Source organism: Coffea arabica, chromosome 8e (assembly GCF_036785885.1).
Source record: "Coffea arabica cultivar ET-39 chromosome 8e, Coffea Arabica ET-39 HiFi, whole genome shotgun sequence".
In the NCBI taxonomy this organism is placed as follows: Eukaryota; Viridiplantae; Streptophyta; class Magnoliopsida; order Gentianales; family Rubiaceae; genus Coffea; species Coffea arabica.
The window spans coordinates 41,335,133-41,353,796 of record NC_092324.1 but is presented as its reverse complement, the minus strand read 5'-3'; the positions used below and the strand labels follow the sequence as shown (position 1 = coordinate 41,353,796).

At 36.0% G+C, this 18,664-nt stretch overlaps 1 protein-coding gene across 3 annotated transcripts; it reads right to left on the bottom strand.

Annotated features, from left to right (window-relative positions):
* Positions 1–1,240: 1,240 nt before the first annotated feature.
* On the bottom strand, positions 1,241–17,671 carry LOC113702964 (formin-like protein 18). Of its 3 annotated transcripts, XR_011820133.1 has the most exons (18): positions 17,137–17,671; positions 14,369–15,066; positions 12,876–13,097; positions 10,278–12,781; positions 9,989–10,115; positions 9,444–9,515; positions 8,675–8,773; positions 8,434–8,475; positions 8,031–8,111; positions 7,865–7,915; positions 7,701–7,782; positions 6,743–6,837; positions 5,717–5,788; positions 5,510–5,626; positions 4,396–4,464; positions 4,258–4,324; positions 1,707–2,095; positions 1,241–1,602 (listed from the first exon to the last, which is right to left on the bottom strand). XR_011820133.1 is itself a non-coding variant. In XM_027224155.2 (17 exons), the coding sequence occupies exons 1-17, from the start codon at positions 17,207–17,209 to the stop codon at positions 1,953–1,955; spliced, it is 4,614 nt and encodes a 1,537-aa protein (XP_027079956.2). In that variant the 5' UTR covers positions 17,210–17,671; the 3' UTR covers positions 1,241–1,952. The 3 variants fall into 3 exon arrangements, 2 of the variants coding, with proteins under 2 accessions (XP_027079956.2, XP_071918181.1); XM_027224155.2 differs by having other exon boundaries at positions 1,241–2,095; XM_072062080.1 differs by having other exon boundaries at positions 1,241–2,095; positions 4,258–4,311.
* Positions 17,672–18,664: the final 993 nt, after the last annotated feature.

Sequence of the window (18,664 nt, the reverse complement as noted above, 5' to 3'; positions counted from 1 at the left end):
TTCTATTTATTATAATTTAGAAATACATTATTGCATAGTTATCCATTATTCCAGGTTCAAGTGCACAGCAGTTTGCATTGACATTTGCAAGTCTAATTGTATATATGAATTTACCATATATATATATATAGACATCCATATGTATATATATAATTATATATTTTGAAAATGTATGTATGTATACACATTGTAAAAAAAAGTAAGAAATTTAGAGAATGAAAGAAAGATTTAAAATTTAAATATGAGGGTAATGTTTGAGAATTCTTCACGTTTGATATTAACATATTAAACTACTATCACGAAAAATGAAATTATACTCAGGGGAGTCCAATGATATTTCAGATAACGTCATCCGAGACTCTACAAAGTTATCCCATTCACAATATATTTATATAAAGACATACATATCCATATATCTATATATATGTATAAATGTATATTTTTAAAATGTATGTATGTATACACGTTCTAAAAAAAGTAGGAAATTTAAATGTAAATGAAAAAAATTTTAAATTTAAATATGAGAGTATTATTAGATAATTTTTCACCATTGATATTGGCATATTAAACTACTGTCACGAGAAACGAAATTATACTCAGTGGAGTCCAATGATATTTCGAAAATATCACTCATCCGAGCTTGTACAAAGTTATCCCATTCACAAAAATATATATATAGACATACATCCTAGGATATATACAAATATATATTTTTGAAGCATTTATTTCAGCTGCCAACTCCATAACGAATATGCTTTTCGCGGTAATTCCTGTTCATTTTATATGTTACAGTGTTTAGCTTCTCCGTCAAGCTTGGCGCCTTTTTCAATGCCCTTAGTTTCGCTCGCGACCCTCTGTCTTTGGCAGTTGATTATTTTAGGCACTCAACCTTTCACATTTATACTTTTAAATCCCCACAACTTTTCATATGGCCCTTCCACTCAACTTCAACACCCAACGGCTGTTCAAGTTCCAAGTTATAAAATGCCTTTACACGTGCCCATCCAAGACACATTTTCTATCATCTGTGGCCACAATCGCTTGCCCCGTCTTTTCCCTTACCATTCCACACCTCTTTTTTTACCAATAAACATACCACAGCAACATCCATGTTATTGGAATGTATAGATGAGATGAAGTTTAATAAAGTACAACTGCAGGGATAGGGTTAGATAATAGTACAGCCACCATTTACTAGGAAGAAGAAAGTCACCAAGAAACTGCTGCAGGGATCCGTGTGTTTGTGCTTGATAAATTATAGTTATTGGATACTTATGCATCAAACTTCCAAACAGCGTGTGAGCTACATGTACACGTACAGGTATCCTGGAAATCAACAATTCCATTCTATGGTTCATAGTGTAGCACCTCAAGTCCTAAACTAGGGTTCTAGTTGCTACGACATGCAGATAATCGTTGTGAAGAAATACAGAGTTATTGCTACTAAGATGTGGAAGAATATCTAACTTGTACAAGGTATGGCGTATAAACCAGAACGTGGCTGTGAAAAATTCTGATCTGGGTCCTAATACAGACATTTACAAACAATATTCAACCACTTAAGAAGTGATTTCAAGACTTCAAAGTTCCGATAGCACATATCTGGAACATGATGGAAATAACAGATAGATTATTTGGTGAAATGTGTCAAATTACCATATTGTGGCAGAGAAGTCTAGTTGAAGGAGGTCACTAAAGCAGCGTACCTCTTGAAATGAGCGTCTAATGAGATGCAGTCTTCCTTTTAGAGAACAACTCTTACTTCAGGGCAAAACGGTTTTAGATAAACATGCAGTTCGCTGCTTGGGAAGGAGTGATGTTACTCACTGCTGCTACTCTGGAGATACACAGGACATGTACAAGGTACTTGCACCGGCCAACGATCAAGGATAATGCCATCTAGAGCCAATTGAGTTATTAGACATATCAGCAGCATCTGCCATCAACTTGTCCTATTCCTTCAAAAAGGCACTCAAATTTGTTTTCTCAATGTCAGCATTCTTTTCTGCTCTCTTCTTTTCAAACTCAATTTGCTTGCAGTTTTCCTCGTGAGCTCGCTCAAACATCCTCACAAAGTTGAGCAAAGTTGAAACAACTGCAGGATCATTCCAGAGTCAAATTTTTATGGATTTTCTTACGCTTCTGAAGTCCGCAACAAAAGGAAAGGTGTTGAAATTCCCATGTGGATATGAAGCATGGCTGTGCACTAAAATTTTGTAAACAGAACAAATACTCATAGGAATTACGAAGGAAACAAAATTACATGTACTTTGATAATCATTTGCCGCAAAGAGACTCAGTAAGCAACAAAATGCAGAAATGGCTCATATATATGCTTTGCAAAGTATAATCATGATATGTCTATGGATCAACTTCTAATCTGTCCATAATTGCCAAAAATCTTAGATATTGAATAAATGAATTATAGGTATTATTGTGTGGGTATATAGGAAATCAGCAAATCCATTCCTGGATTCAGGAAAGGGAAAAGCCCACTCCCTAGCTATGCTTCTAATCTGATGGAATGCAGAAAACCAATTGTGCAATAGCCATGTTAACACAATGCTCAATTTCCAGATGCAAATTACATTGATTTGGTCTTAAAACATTTAAGCATAAGTAACAGTTCCTTTATTAAGCTAAAAGCAAGAAAATAGAGTAACAGGTGCCTTAAGTTATTCAGGAATGTTTCTTCAGCAGAAAACAATCAAGTTTCATATTGCTTAGAAACACTGGTTGCAGCTCATCAGTCAAAACTTTAATTTCTTCGCTTAAAAAGAACCAGGAAAATATTTAATTGAGTGAACATTGTTTGAAGAAGGTGCTAACTCCAAAAAATATGCATTTTGGTTCCATGAGTTCTAGTACACACTGATGAAGCTAACTTAAAGACCATGTAACTTGGAAACCTAATCAATTCCCTCGTTTGGTGAGAAATTCACAATCCTGTATAACTCTGAAAAATATTTCTTCACATAAGAATAATAAAGAAAATGTACATGCTATCTCCAAAAAACTCGTAAAAATCACTTAGAATGTCAATGAGATAATTCATAGCAACACATCTTAGTGACAATTAGTTTGGCAGTCATAGTATTGATGCACATTGTTATTGTTATGCATTTTCTACTTGTGGCAAGAAGAGTTGAAGTTGGTCAAGGTTTTAACATGTTATTGTCATTTAGAACACTTGTGACCAAACTTATATGCTTGAGACAACATGGACTATAATTGGCTACCCTCAAGGAATATATCTCTGATAACCTGGTTATAAAGGAATTTCTTTTATTTTCCTAAAGGCTCACACCTGGAGGCATTTGCAGAGATATTAAATGACAACCTAGTAATCAAGGGGTTAAGAGGTCATTTGTTCAAGATCCAGTAGCATTAGTTCCATTACAATAGAGGATGGTATTGTGAAATTTGATTGAGTTCTTCATTCCCCTATACCACTAACACATGCATAACTAGGTGACTATTGATAGGCTAGAAATTATTTGCAACAACCATCTTCAAAGTAGTTTTAGTCACAAAGAGAGATTTCCAAAAGCAAGGGAATGGGATCTTGCATCGCCAAGTAAGTGTGGAAATTATTCCGTGCTGTTACCTAACCTTGGCCATTGAATAATTACAAGACAAGTTTCAAAACTCCTATACCAGTTTTGAACCCGAACACCCTCACCACAAATGCCTTTGCATGTGAAATATGTGAAGCATATAAATTAAAATGAAATACTAAATGTGGATCAATTAAAGTAAATGTGGAGGGGAACCACCTCCTTTAGTGTGAGAAATTATCAATTAAGCTCCTACAGCATCTTTAGAAAAAACTGAAACTTCAGAGGAGTTCTCCAGCATTTCCCCAAATTGATCAATGGGAGAGATTATCCAGCAGGAAACAAACAAAAACTTTTGATCACTCATGGCCAAAACTATTTTTAGCATTGAAATTGGTCTAGTTTCATCTAAAATGAGCATTATCTCCAATAGTAGTACTTAAACAGTATTATACCACCACTTATGCTTGCTAAACCTACTCTTCTGTGTCATGTTTGCATGTTGACACTTGACAGGCTGCAATTGCATGTTTAACGGACATTTGTCAATGAGAAACTTTTCACATAAGCCAGATGCTTAAATAGTTTCACTACACTGAGATTTTGTCACAACAATCTCATAGCATAGCATTGTAGAAGCTTTTTGATTGTTGGCATTAGTCAAATTTCCTTAAATAGGTAAAAGGAGGAGGATGAGTACCTTGCTCAAAAGGACATCGAGCAGGATCTTCTCCAAAGTAATGTGCCAATGTATCTGCATTTTTCCCCTGAAATTACCAAAGTTTGTTTATGGTATGTAAGAATAAAATTTATGCGTTAAGCCAAAGTCACGACATACCACCCCAGAATAAAGCGAGGCCAGGGATCTCACTTCAGCCTCAGCAGAGCAAAGAAATTCCTTTAGCATCTGGACAGTAAACGAAAGAAAGAAAAATAGTAAGAATTCATGTACACACTAACAAACTAAACCATACAGATTTATTTAAGAGTGCTGGAGCACTGAGTATGTGCAAAATACAATATTACAAGAATTCTCCAGACACATAAAACAAGTTATGATGGGAAAAAAGGGGCATGAACATTGCACAGTATGTGGTGTGATCAACATGTGGTAGGCATCATGAAATGTCTTGATCATTGTAGTTTGACAATTAAATTCAAATTGTTCAACTTTGTCTACCGTTCTTTTAATCAGCCAGTAGAATAAAAATTTGTTCTTCAAGGAAATGAACAGATGCAGCTAGGATCCTTAAAGGAAAGAATAAGAAAGAGACTACATAAGAAGGAAATCTGGATAGCATTAGAAGCTACAGTTTCTAATTGTATATGTATCATTACGGTGTTTTATGCATGTGAATGTGGGTGAGTCTGCACCCATGAATTAATCTACACTAAACAGTTAACATTTAGCAATAAGTAGGAAAGAGACATCACACCAAAAAAGATAATCTTGAAGGTTCACTAAAGTTTAAGTAAACTAGTATGACTTATTAAAGCCATAGTAGTCCTAGTCTCTTTAATCCTGATACACCAAAAAGTAATGAATTCACTGGTTGTTTGACAAGTTTGTGTATCATTGTTCTTTGAGATGATGTTTAGTGAAAGAAGTGAGTTTTATTCAACCAAAAAAATCCCGAAAAGAAACAGAAACAATAAAGTGACAGTACCTTAACTAAGGACATTATAAAGAAACTTTAAGAGTAAAGTTCGCATTTTGCCCAAATGATTCAAGTCACAATAGATTTCCCCAATGCAGTCATATCAGGAGGACTACTCAAGCTCTTTCAGGCAGTGTAAATGTAAAGGTCTTGGGACTGAGATTTCAAGCCAAATTGATCTTTCAGAGCAATGCAACAAAACAAACATACTTCACCCAACACTTACAGGCTATACAACAATGCAGGAAACCCGATAAAAAAAATGAACAGCAGAAGCTAGAATACATGAGAAACCTTGCAGAAACTTTCGGACACAGGACCATCATTTGCTGAGGCAGTCAGTTCATGTACAACTTTCTCCAGCCCTTTGCTGATGGATTGCATTTCCTCAGCCAAGTATTTCAATTGTATCTGCATCCCAAGAAAAATTAACCACAGTGGAAACACCAGATAATTAGAGAAAATACAATTCTCATGCACGAATTATACAGATCTACAGACCTTGTTTGCAGCTTCCAAGCTTGTAAGGTCCTTGGGAAATTCCAGAAGTTCTGGGAGCTTTTCATTAAGAACCTACAAGTAAAGGAAATGATGGTATTCAATTAAACTAAGGATTTTGATAAACGTAACAGACTAGGTGCTAGTCATTTGTAACATCTCTCTGCAATGCCAAAAACACAAATATCAGTCACACATACTATCTGCATTTGCTATTGCTTACCACAACTATTCTTTTCCTGTTTAGTTTAATTAAGTTATACGTTATGATGCATTGATGTGCACAAATCAATAAAATATCTCAGTTGATTTTCTTAAAGTTTTAAACAAAGTGGTAAGTCCAACAACATGAAACAATCTGTTAGCCTATGTAGCTAATTGTTTATTGGAAGGATGCAGCCAAACAAGGTTAGTGGATCAAAAGAGTTCCTGTTTCAATGGATTGCATTGATCCATATTCCCTTAATATATTGGAAATGAATGATTGACAATAGGTGGGACAATAGGAGGAAGTAATCGAAAAATTTCAATAGCTAATGCAAAACAGTGTAGAAAATTCATTATTGTGCAAATACCATTAAGCTCTTGAAATGAAAGCAGAAAGAATGAGGTTAAGCGAGATGATATTTCTGTATAAATGCAGATGATGGGGCAATGCTCAAAGGAAAACTAGCTTGTTAAATTTATTGTCTGTTGTTAACATTCCCTCAGGTAACACTTATGATTACTTTAAAGGCTATCATGCTTTTGAGCTTTGGAAATTTTAAAAGGCTAATTTTCAGCCCATGTACTCTAAACTCGAGAATGCCAATTTTCAGCAAACATAGTCTACATTAACACAGACATACAGAGAGAAAAACACCCCTTTCACTTTAAAAGATTTAAAACTGAAAAATGAAAATGAAAGAAAAAAAGAAGGAAGGTTTCCTGCATTTGTAACTACCTCGGGATGAATTTCTCATTCAGCCTTGTCCAAATCACTATCAGCATGGACAGATCAATAGAATTGTTATAAAATAAAAGTTTTACCTTACAAAGATAGTGCATGAGAGTCATCTTCTTGTTTCGAGCTCTAGTATCGGTGAGCTTTAGAAGGCTATCCAATCGAAATCCAACAGCAGAACCTAGATTCAAATTACAACTAAGAAATCGCACCAGCAGAAAGGAACATGGTAAAATTGTAGCAACCTCTCTTGAGGATTATTATAATTATGAAGACCTTGCTTCAGGTTTTTAAGATAACCATATACTCCTTGGTGAGCCCTCTTAGTTTTTATTTTTAATATCTTTTTTTATTTATTTTTTGGCTACTTCATTCCTATTTATTAGTTAGGACAACCACTCTACCACCTTTAGTAATCATGATCAATCTCTGATAACTCAAAGATAACTTTTTTCTTTTTGGTGGAGGGTTATGTAACATGATTTTAAGCATAATGCAAGTTATAATTTTAAAAACCAGAGACATAAGCTTAAACCTTGAGAAAGTTAAGTTTAATTTACTAGTGGAACAGATATAGTTGCAGGTAAAAGTTGACAGACCGGTCAACTTTGGATAAAGTCTCTGCATAGGTATATTGTGAATTTTTTTTCATTTAGTAGCTGTGGACGGTGAAGTAAATAGCTTCCAAAGTGCCATATCTGACAAAAGCACGAGAAGTTTATACTTCTGTCCCACAATTACTTCTATATCATCACTCATTCGTTATAATGCTGATGTCATCACTAAAAGAAGTCTTACAAGATAGTAACAATGGAAAGAATAATTCTCATGCTTACGAAATTGTATCTGCTTCAATACTGTGTTCTGCTCTCATTCGTTTTTCCTTTAAGACAATTAACCTTACTGTATAACATAAGCTCTGACGTCAACTTATATGCCTCTGTCGAATCTAGATTTAAGAAACATGTATGAGGCATGTGTTTTCACTATCAGGTTCTCAAGGTAGTGTATATGAAAATACAAGAAATTTCCAGTAAAGTTTACCTCTTGCAGTCCCTTGGTTTAAAGCATTACCCAATGAAAGAATCGCTTGCATTACTCTTTTCAACTTGACTGATTTCCTAACCTGTCCAAAAAGTACTTTCAGGGGATCCACTTCGGATGGGTAACCAAAAGGCAAGAGAAAGTAACACGACATAGTTGCTTGCCTCTTCTGATGCAGAGTTTACTATGTTCAGCGCATTCCTTAAGTCAGAAACCTGGAATAAAGTTGAAATTGCAAGAAAAAGAGATCCATAAGATCAGAGCCAGGAGCAACAAAAAGGTAAGTGACCAAGTTAACGCAAGTACAGAAGTTAGCTACAGCATGCCCACCTGTGAAGAAAATTGGATTTTAAAGGAAAAAACCCTCAACTTTGACTCCACCCGTGGAACTTTCATCAACTCCAGAAAATACTGTCAAAGACAATGTCAAAGCATGTTACAAGGTGAGAAGAACAATACTCTTAGCTTATTCTGCTAGTCCAACTAACAAGTTCTTCTTTATTCAGAAAGTTGCCAGTGCTATGCAGCTATTTGGGTTATCTACCCAAATATTGCCTTCTTATAGAAACTAAAGAAATGTTTCTATCAATGTAACAACGTTTTCTTTTTCTAATTTCCAATGAAAAAGGCAATATTAGGTTGAAGACCCCTGCAAGCTTCATTTTCATCCATCATCTTTTCTTAAGTTAATGAACTGTCATGATGAAGCTGCTGACTAGATATTATCTCCCACCTGTTCACATTTTCCAAGGTTTTCTTTGTCACCTTTGTAATTCTGAAAACACAAACATAACAAATGGCAGTCAGAAAATCATTTCTAGATATTATAAACAATGCTTGTGCAATTATCTCACGTGAAATAATATTGCTCATTTTATGTTTTAGTTTGACCAAAGGACAGGAGATAATGGAATAAACACGAGAGTCCATCACGTATCTGGGGGAAAGACATCTGAGAGACTAAAATCACTCACCTTGATAAGCTCCATTTCTTCTTTTGTGGGACAAAATTTTATTAGATTATCTACCTGATCTACATCCAATGGTGAATCATCCAGTGTGAGGACTGAACTCTGCACAACAATTGATCAAAGCAACAGACAAGATTGTTAATAGAGAAAAACAACTGTTCACACAGTCTCTGACAAATGTGTTTTCTCATAGATGCCTCAACAATGCCTCAACATAGATTAACAACAATTTCTAAAGAAGATCCATAAAATGTAAGAAAACAACCTAAAAGTACATAAATACATTGGACAAGGCTCTAAGGAATACGGGGAAACATAAATGAGAAGACCAGAGTGTTTGAAAAACTTTTGCAAGATTAAATAAACCAAAGAAAAGAGAGACATAATTATGCAGAAGTCCTCTCTAGTTTTGGCAATATTACCTAGCCTTACCTCCTATATAGTTAACAATCATTCTTTTGCAGTATATAACAGTAATAATTCACTTTAATACTCAGTCAACCAGAATAACAGTTTCCTTGAACAAGTAACACTTTATGCATTGTATAAATACATTAGATTAATTTATCTATAGCCAGAAAAAAGTCTAAAACAACACATCCAGCAGATATAAAACTATAGCATTAACAAGAATGTGCCAGCAATAATTGTGCAAAACTTGCTATATAAGCCACTGTCATATATATGACATAACAGGATAACAGTTGAATTTTGAAAATGAGTCATAATTAGCCGCAAACTTGAGCAGAACTGGACGAGAAATTAACTTTACCATTAAGTCGGGCAAAGGAATCTTAACCTTTGTCAACATAATTTCACAGTTATATGCCCTCCTAAGGTCAATCTGCAAAATGAATAAAGATCATGAAAGTTCATATAGCAGAGTTTTGTCAGCAGCTTGCAAGAGGCCTTTCCCGCTGGTATGACTAGTACTGCTAATGAAATAAATCTTAAACATGAAGAGTTCGTATAGCAGACAATTTTGTTACGCTTCAGCATTTCTGCCAGGAAAAATCAAGTCTTACGCAATATAAGAAATACAAAAACAAAATTGTGCACTTTGGAGGAATAAATTCATTTTTTCCCCTTACGGAGACTAGTGATGACCCAATCTCAAGTGCCAATACTTAAAAACATATATAACCCAAGAAAGTGATTGAGGAACATTCAAAACTCCTCCATGATTTTTTCTCCTAGAAAGGACATATTAGTAGCTGAGGAGATAATCCCATGAGAAGGTGAAAAGCCAAAGAGAGAGATGACAATAAACAATACAAATATGACCACCACATGCACCATATCTTATAACTGGAATACCAGGTTGACTTTGTCAGATTTGCTTCTTGAAGCGCGACTTGATTTCCCCTTGGTGCTCCCGTCATCTAAGTTTAGGACAGTGACTGAGAAAAGACTCTCAATTTCAGACATGTCGAACTCTGGAGTCCTAGCACAAGAAAGTGCACACAATTGAGATGGGCAAATAGGATAAAGCGCGAGCGAGCAAGCATATGTTAAATCAACTGACAAAAATAATCATGGAAGATGTATCACTGAAGTAGATAGAGTAAAGGAAACAATAAAGGAAACCAGAAAATTGAGTCAATACTTTGATGCTTCCTCAGGTTTCTGTGTCTCAGCCCACAGGCTCCCTTGCGTGGCTCTCGTCAATTTTAGCCAATGGTATGGCTTCAGGGAGCTCTTTTTGTTTTGATATTTGGCACTTGAACTTGCTTGGAGCCTTCCTTTTGAACCTAATGGTGATGCAGGTGTAGGAGGAATGCATCCATTCCTTCCAGAAGAATGAGATTGCAATGTGGTTCCTGTTTTTGGCAAGGTATTGGAAAATGGAGCAGGTGGAGGAGGAACATGTGGAGAAATCTTTGCCATTAATTTGTTTGAAGAGAAACTAGGAGGAGGGGGTGGTGCTGGTGCTGACAACGCAGCAGGATTTGATAGTGCTTTTGAATGCAGAGGAGGAGGTGGTGAAGCAAGCCTGGCTGATATTACATTACTTTTCTCTGGAACAAGGGAAGAAATTGAGTCACTAAAAGATGCTGCCTCAGGGACTGGAGGTTGGGCAAGTGGTGAGCATGAAGATGGGTTCTGGATGGGAGTTGAAGCTTCTCTTATGGAACTTGAGGGTGGAGGTGAAGATTGATGAGCTGGCAGTTGCCCTGCTGATGAAACAGCAGCACTGGCAATCAACCCTGAATGCAGAGGAGGAGGAGAAAAAGCTGACTTTTCCAACTTGTTTTCTGGCACAATCAAAGAAATCAGGCCACTGGATGAATTTGAACCCGTGAGAGGAGTTGGGGTCAAAGATGAGTACATGGTAGTGGGACATGGAGTTTGACCTTCGACAGATGCAGATGGTGGTGGAGGTGGAGGTGGAGGTGGAGGTGGAGGTGGCGATGGGGGTATGGGTGGTGATGCTGAACTAATGGCAGCAATACTAGAGTCTGATGATACAAAAAGGTTTGGAGGAGGGGGTGTTAGGGGTATGGTCTCATTCGTTGTGCTTTTGTCTTGCAGTTTGGAAGGAACTAGGCCACCAGATAAAGCTACCTCAGGGAGAGAAGAAACAGCTTCTGATGAATTCTTTGTGTTCTCGTCAGGAGTTAAACTTGAGGAAAATGAGAATGGAGGTGAGGAAGGAGGGAGATAGGCACATGTAAATGAATTTTTGACAAAAAGAGATGTGGCCATTCTGGGAAAAAGAGGTGGAGGAGGTGGAGGAGGGGGAGGGGGAAATACGTTACTGGATGAAGAAGACAGTGGCATTTCTGGATGAGCCAAGGTTGAAAGTGGTGTGTGAGAAACTGACGGTAAGCATCCTGTATTTCGCGTTGGTACAACACAATCAGATTTCTTGCGAAAATCCTGTTCATTTGGAGCTGATAAATCATCAATGGATGATTCTGATGATAAATTTGATAGGGTTGGGTGTGCTTTTGGTAGTGATGGTGAAGATTGTGGTGGTGATGAAAGAAAAGGTGTTCCAGAAACTTTTGCCAAATTGCTGGTTGCTACAGTTGAAGATGGTAAATCAGATGGTGGCACCACCTGGAGCAAACTTGTAGTTACAGGTTTACATAGTTGAGGAAAAGATGCTGAAAGAGCAGATCTTGGAGATATTGTGACCATGTGAGACTTCATTTTATTGTTTGATGAAGTATCATGCAAGAGAGCAGTAATGCCAAGGACAGATGATGCACTTGCATATTTTGTAAGGGGTAATGGTGACCCCTGCAAACAGTTTGAAGCTGGATTGGGTAGAGAACCATGAAAAACTGTTGGTAAGACCATTTTATTTTGAACAGGTCTTTCAAAAGCACCCTGATTTTCTTGGGAGTCCATCTTCTTTGTTAATGCATTCAAACCCAAAGATGTAGAAGATTCTGGACATCTTTCTTCTAACAATTCAGGCAGGGAACTTCTTATTTCACTCCCCAATGCTTTGGAATTTGGCATAGCTGAAATGCTGTCAGAACTTGGCTTTCCCATGCCTGTCCCTTCCAGAACATGTTTACGTGATATATCCACCAAATTTGCATTTCCAGCATGCGAAAGAGAGGTAGTCTCAGGTGTATCATCCTTAGCACTTTCATGGGCAATATTCTCCAGAATTTCAACACTGGCACACTGAGGAGACCTAGCATTTAATTTTTCTTTTCCATCAAAAGGGGAAGTTTCCAAATTTTCTTGCAGGGAATCTGATGCTGTTGTTTTCATTTTCAACATATTTAGCTCAACATCATTTTTCAGATGGAGCAAATTCACCCTGCTAATCATCTTCTGAACTTGTGAAGCATTGGCAGGTACACTTTTCAAATTTTCGTGTCCATTACTAGGAAGCGGAAGAGTTCCCTGGTTCTCTTCCTTTGCAGTTTCATGACAACTCCTTTTTACAATTCTAGCACTCTGCATATAGCCCTGACCCAAGTTTTCATTTCCAGCATGGTGTTGATCAACATCGGCTTTTTGTTCCAGTGACTCCACATTTCTAAACATGTTGCCAAATGCTTCACTTGGAAGACTTCCTTTATCTTCAGTAGTTGGATAATCATGTGGAATAAGTGTAGGAGAAGAATCCATCTCCAAGAAAAGGACCTTCATTAATAAAAAGCAGGAAAATACCAATCAATGTACAGGAATGCTGTAAAACAGTTAAGCAACGGAAAGAGCTAGAGACAACTATATATACCTCTGCCCTGAAGTCCCTGGAGAAATGATGTTGGACATTCCATGGAGTATCAATCTCATCATGGTTAAGAATTAAGATATTTGATTGTATAAAGGCTGTGTTGAACATAATACGAAATAAGACATCTTCAAATTGCAGATCATTTTTTATAGTTATGCACTCGAGCACAACATCACCTTGGATATGGCAGTTGATGTCAATCTTAACCATTTTAGAGTCTGCCTGCAGAAAAATGTCAATCAGGAAAACCTAAATGTTATTTATAAAATAAATGTAGAAGAACACCATTAAATGATTCAACAATCTTAAAATGTCTGTTCACAGTCCCAAGCATAAATCAGCTCTAGCAATGAAAAATCACCAGCAAATTTCTATCTGCTGTTAGCATTTACGACTAAATGCCAATTAAACTTAAAACGCTCAGTTTTGGAAGTAAAAGGTCTTCAAAAATAATCTTACAGTCTGAAATTTTTTTAAAAAATTCCCAAAGTGCACCTGGTCAGGCACCAGCTTTTGGTACACTGAAAGTATAAGTTATCAGTACGCGAACGAAAGGTATGACAACTGAAGTCAGAAAATGTTCTGGTGTACAAAAAAAACTAAATATTGCCTATCATTACAGAGCTCACATATGATGGCTATTCTACCACCTGAGATAATGTTCACATCTCTGTATACCTTAAGAATCCGCAAAGACATTCCCACGTCTCTATGAAGGGAGAAAAAAAAAAGGAATTGCAGGATCAAGAAGATAACTTTCAAATAAAGAACCATACATGCAACATCTAAGAATCATTGTCAGCATTTTTTAACTATCTTTTAGAGACAAAGATGACATATGGATGATGTTGACACTAACTTAATGGATTCTGCAGATTCTTGAATGCGGTATACAGCTATCAACAGTAATATAAAGTAGTGTAGATACTTTCTAACAAGATGCTCATAATGGAAAAAATTCATCCCCCAAAACACTAAATGCTCACAAATATGGCAATAAATCAAGGGATCAAGCACACTTAGATTGGCCAATTAACTTTTTGGACTTTGACTAGTAAAGGGGCTAAAATCCCTGGAAAATTTTTCTAATCAAATTTTGGTCCAGTCCTTGAAGTTAGTAAGACAAGAGAGCTTGAAGAAAATTACTCTTTCACTTGGCCAATATTGACGCTTGTAATTCTTGTTCTCCAATAGTGCTACTGTGAAACTCTCATCTGAGTGCTATTTCATAGTATCTAACTTTTTCCTGATGATTTTTATACTAAATTTTGATTAACTGAGTTTGGTAGGAAAAAGAGAACCTACAGAATACATGAACACATATTCTCTTCTTACACTTCGCTCTCACCCAAGACATGAAATGAAGAGCGCACGATGGCCTCCATGTAACAGATACATAGATGAAGCAAGAATAGAAACATGGCTTGCTGTATATGTTGTTTTTAATATAGAAACACTGTATTACTAGAATCCTCAAGTAAACTGAAGGCTACCTGCTGTTTGTGTGGAATAACGTCACTCCTATTTGTACCAGAAAAAAGCACCTTAGAATTCTGATCAGCTGATATGAGAGGATCCAGTCCGTATATCCTAAATGTTGGACAACAACCACCCTCTTCACCCATAGTTGGGGTATTTCTCAATATGATGCGATCTACTACGAGAACTCTGTCAAATGGAGGCCATTCTGAGCCCAATTTCCTTCTTGAGATGTACTGTAGGTACCTTAATTGTGAAGGTAATGGATTTAGTGGCAACAGTAATTGCAAGAGTTCATGAGGTGCTTGCTTATAGATCATGTCTAAAGTTCTGTGTTCTCCTGTATATTGCTTGCTATAAACCAAGAAGGAAGCCAGCATAAAGGCTAAAAGTGGCCAGCCACCATATTCACAATGCAGCAAAAGCACATTCCTGTGCCCAGCAAGCCAGCTTTCACTTGACTTCAGAAAGTGATGAATCATCTCCATTGTGAGTAATGGGCAATTTCCATACTGCTTAGGATAGTCCATTACAATAATATCATACGCAGACAGTATATTTGCAATCTGGCTGTGATTCTCCCCATCACAGAAGTTAAAAACAACAAATGAACCTTCAGGATAGTAGTCACGGAGTTGAGCTACTACACATCTCACATATTCTCTGTACTCATCATGTCTTAAAGCATCCACAGCGAAGCAGCAATCAAAGACTACAAAAATGCAGAAAGAGGGGTAAGCATGAAGCAGTCTGACGAGATTAAAGATCAAATTTGACCGTACAACTTGTCTATTACATTGTTATATCTGTTTTTGCATGCAAAAGATAATGGAAATAAAATTAGATTTCTAATTTCACTATATTAATATGCTTATGTAGACATAATAACAGATATATGCAGGAATCACTTTGTCTGGAGATTTCACTTAGAGAGAATATACATCACGAACCAAAACACTTCATAAGTGCTATGTCTTTTCTATACAAGAAATTCATATGATGGAACAAAAACCTTAGCTTCATCTTTCTGCAGTAAGTTTGAGTTGATAAACTTTCAAGTATCTAACTGAGGGTGTTTCACATTAGGTATTATTATCAGACTGCATGATAGTTGGCACAGATTTCTGAGAGATTGAAGGAAAATAAAATGAAATGGGCAGAACTGTTATCTAGCATCATCAGATGCTGGACAAGGTAGAAGATTCCAGTAGCAGATAAATTAGGTCTCACAGGCAACTTAAACACGATGTAAACACCATTCTTTTTAAATTTCAGTTTATTAACATACTACCTCTAAGTTAATGAAGAAAAGGAACAAAAAGTGAAAATATGGTTAAAAAGTATAGAAATAAAAAGGTGGAAAATATTGTCCACATAGGAATGAAGAAGTGGATCTCAAGGGCATGGCAGAATTAACTTTCAGAAGAAGGTCATAGAATTCCAAATATAAGAGCAATTAACTATTTTTTTAATACAAAAACCATAAATAGAACTGTGCTAAGTAGACTGTTCAATTCACTTGGAGACTATAACTGAACTTGGAGAATATGCAGAGTAGATTGGGCACGCAAGATACATTTCCTTTACCTTCAAGATGAGGACATGTTTCTGCTTTTTAAGTCAAAGATAGCAATGAAGTCAGTCTATGCATTTAATAGGTTCTAACACTGAGATCATTATGACATATAAGCCCCGCAAAAGAGAGGTTACTGGGATCATGCATATGCTTTATGTTTGTTGATACCTCCTATTTGCTGTGCATCATTTAAAAGATAAAATTGGTTCACAAGCAATATATACTATGAGAAAATCTAATCTGGAGGGGGAAATTTCAAGCGGACTGGTCTGTAGGCAAGATATATAGAAAAGCTGTAAAAATTAAGGTCTATTCCTGAACTATCACAGTATGTAAACATGTTATGTCAGGAAAAAAATTTACATACTAATCTTGTTATTGCTCTCAACTTTGCCGTATAAAGCTTTTCCTTTATTTCAAGCAGAAACATCGTTACAGAGATGAATAAACCTTCAGGTTTCATTTTTTCAACTACAAGCTAAGAAGAGGGGTGTTTGAACATTTTGAACAAGAGCCAAGACGACAAGCAAGGACCACTTGCTACAGAGGATGCTACTTAAAAGAATGTACTAGTTAGATTTCCACTCTCTGGGGAAAAAAATGATTTCATGAAGCAAATCCAAGAACTTTACTACTTCCTTTAACTTAAACTCTACTTTTTGATGAACATTAAGGTTGTCCAGAATATGCAGGCATATTGGTCAAGCATGTGTAGACTGCAGTCTAGGATTCCAGTACACTTACTTGATTATCCCAAATCAGGCTTCAAATTCAGTTTGTGTCAAGGCATAAAAATGGTTTTACTTTGAAGCAAACTGCAATCCTGGTACACACTTTCAATCAATTCTAGTCTTATCTCCATTAATCCCTAACAACAATTCTCTCCACCAAGCAGCTAAAAGCTCTCCAAAATCCCAATAGAAGATTGTCATACTGTTTGTGCAAATGCTCAAGTCCCTTAACCTATGACTATCAACTATTTTCCGTCTTTAGAAGTCATCCTTAATATACATTGATCATGCTCTGTGTCACTCATTTTTATGCTAAATCCACAAACTACAGTTCCACATTAAACGATAAATCACCAGCAATAATTTCAAACTATTAATGCCTAAAACAACACTAATAGTTGAAGTGTTGAACAGAAATTTAATTATCTAAAGTTTACCTAAAGAAACAGAACATTGTTAAACAATTAAAGCATACCATAAACCCTTTCAGATATCTCCCAAAGCCCTTCAGGTGGCTTCCTGTAGAAAAATTTGCGAAAAAGAGCCATCCCTTTTCACAAAAACCCAGCAGTAGCATAAGCAAGAAAGTAGAAATCACCCTTTAAATTTTAATTGCACAATAAACAATCCACATTGCATCCAAACGTCAAGAAACCATCCAACAAGAAAATCTCAGATTCCAAATGGTAAAAAGCAAAGTCTGAGCTGCTTGTGTTTACAAACAAGCAAATATATCTACATGTATGCAATGTGCTAGTAAATTAGTAATGTGACACCCAAGAGAGAGTGAATTCAGAAGAAACCAGAAAAAAGTAAAGATATTGCTGAGACTTTAAGGCAAACTCGTGGTTTCATTCACAAAAAGAAAAAAAAATCTTGACATTTACACTAGTGGTAATGTGTCAGAGAGTCTTGGCTTTACATGGGAGGAACCAGAACAGAGAATGTGCAAGAGAAAATGGAGTTTGGGTCCAGACTTGGGAGGGAGAAAAGGGTCAGAATATTTTCTGTTAAGGTTAGTTGTTGTGCTAGATTTTGTTATTGTTGTTGTTGGATTTTATAGGATCTTAGGCTTGTTTGTGTCTCTATCTGGGAATGTCCATGTCCGAGGTGTTATATGTGCAAAATCTAGGGATAATTTCTGAAACCTCCCTTGAGGTTTTTAACAATTTCACCTAGTTCGCTTGAGGTTTAAAAAATTACATATACCTCCCCCGAGTTTACCATTTTTGTAACAAAAACTATTCAAAATTTTGAATGAATAACCCAAAATGTCCTCATGAAATTGTGAAGTTCATTTTAGCTTTTATAAAATTATTTAAAAGCTATGGAACATGTACAAAATCTCAAACTCATTTTCAATCCTCATATCTACTATTTTAAATATTTCATATTACCACATTTCAAATTAGTACCATTATCACCATGACCATTACCACCATCATCACCATGATTATTACTACCATCAATCCTTAAATTCTAAAACCCCAATCGAAATTTTAAAAAAAAAATTGCACTGCAAAACTCAAAAAATTTTAATAACCGCATCAATACAACATCCTATCTCTCAAATATTGGAGTACCAATACTATCCCTATCCTTTTTAAACCCAATTTACATCTTTATCTATCCATCTCTAGATTTTCCAAGCAAAGCGAAAATTAATTTTTAATATGTTACAATTGTGTTTAGGACATAATTGGTTATTCCACAAGTAAATTTTATTTTGGTTTCCATTAAATGTCTTATTGTGTGATGCATTCATATGAACAAGATTAGGAGTGGATTGTTTTAATTCCATGAAAAAATATTAATATGTTAAGGCTATTATGGTCATTTTGTAGGGTCAATAGAGGTAAGTGTAATATTGAAAAATTTAAGGGTACTAGGTGAAATTGTTAGAAACCTCAAGGGAGGTTTCTGACATTATCCCAAAAATCTAATAAGGAATGAGAATGTGGGACCAAGGTACTAGAGTAATAATTAGGTGTCTGGTTGGTACC

Excerpts from the sequence above, each read along its gene's own strand:
- LOC113702964 (XM_027224155.2), bottom strand. The coding sequence starts at position 17,209 with ATGGCTCTTTTTCGCAAATTTTTCTACAGGAAGCCACCTGAAGGGCTT. Across the intron at positions 10,116-10,277 it reads AAACCTGAGGAAGCATCAAA|GACTCCAGAGTTCGACATGT; the intron begins GTATTGACTCAA and ends TTCTTGTGCTAG. Across the intron at positions 7,783-7,864 it reads TAAACTCTGCATCAGAAGAG|GTTAGGAAATCAGTCAAGTT; the intron begins GCAAGCAACTAT and ends CTTTTTGGACAG.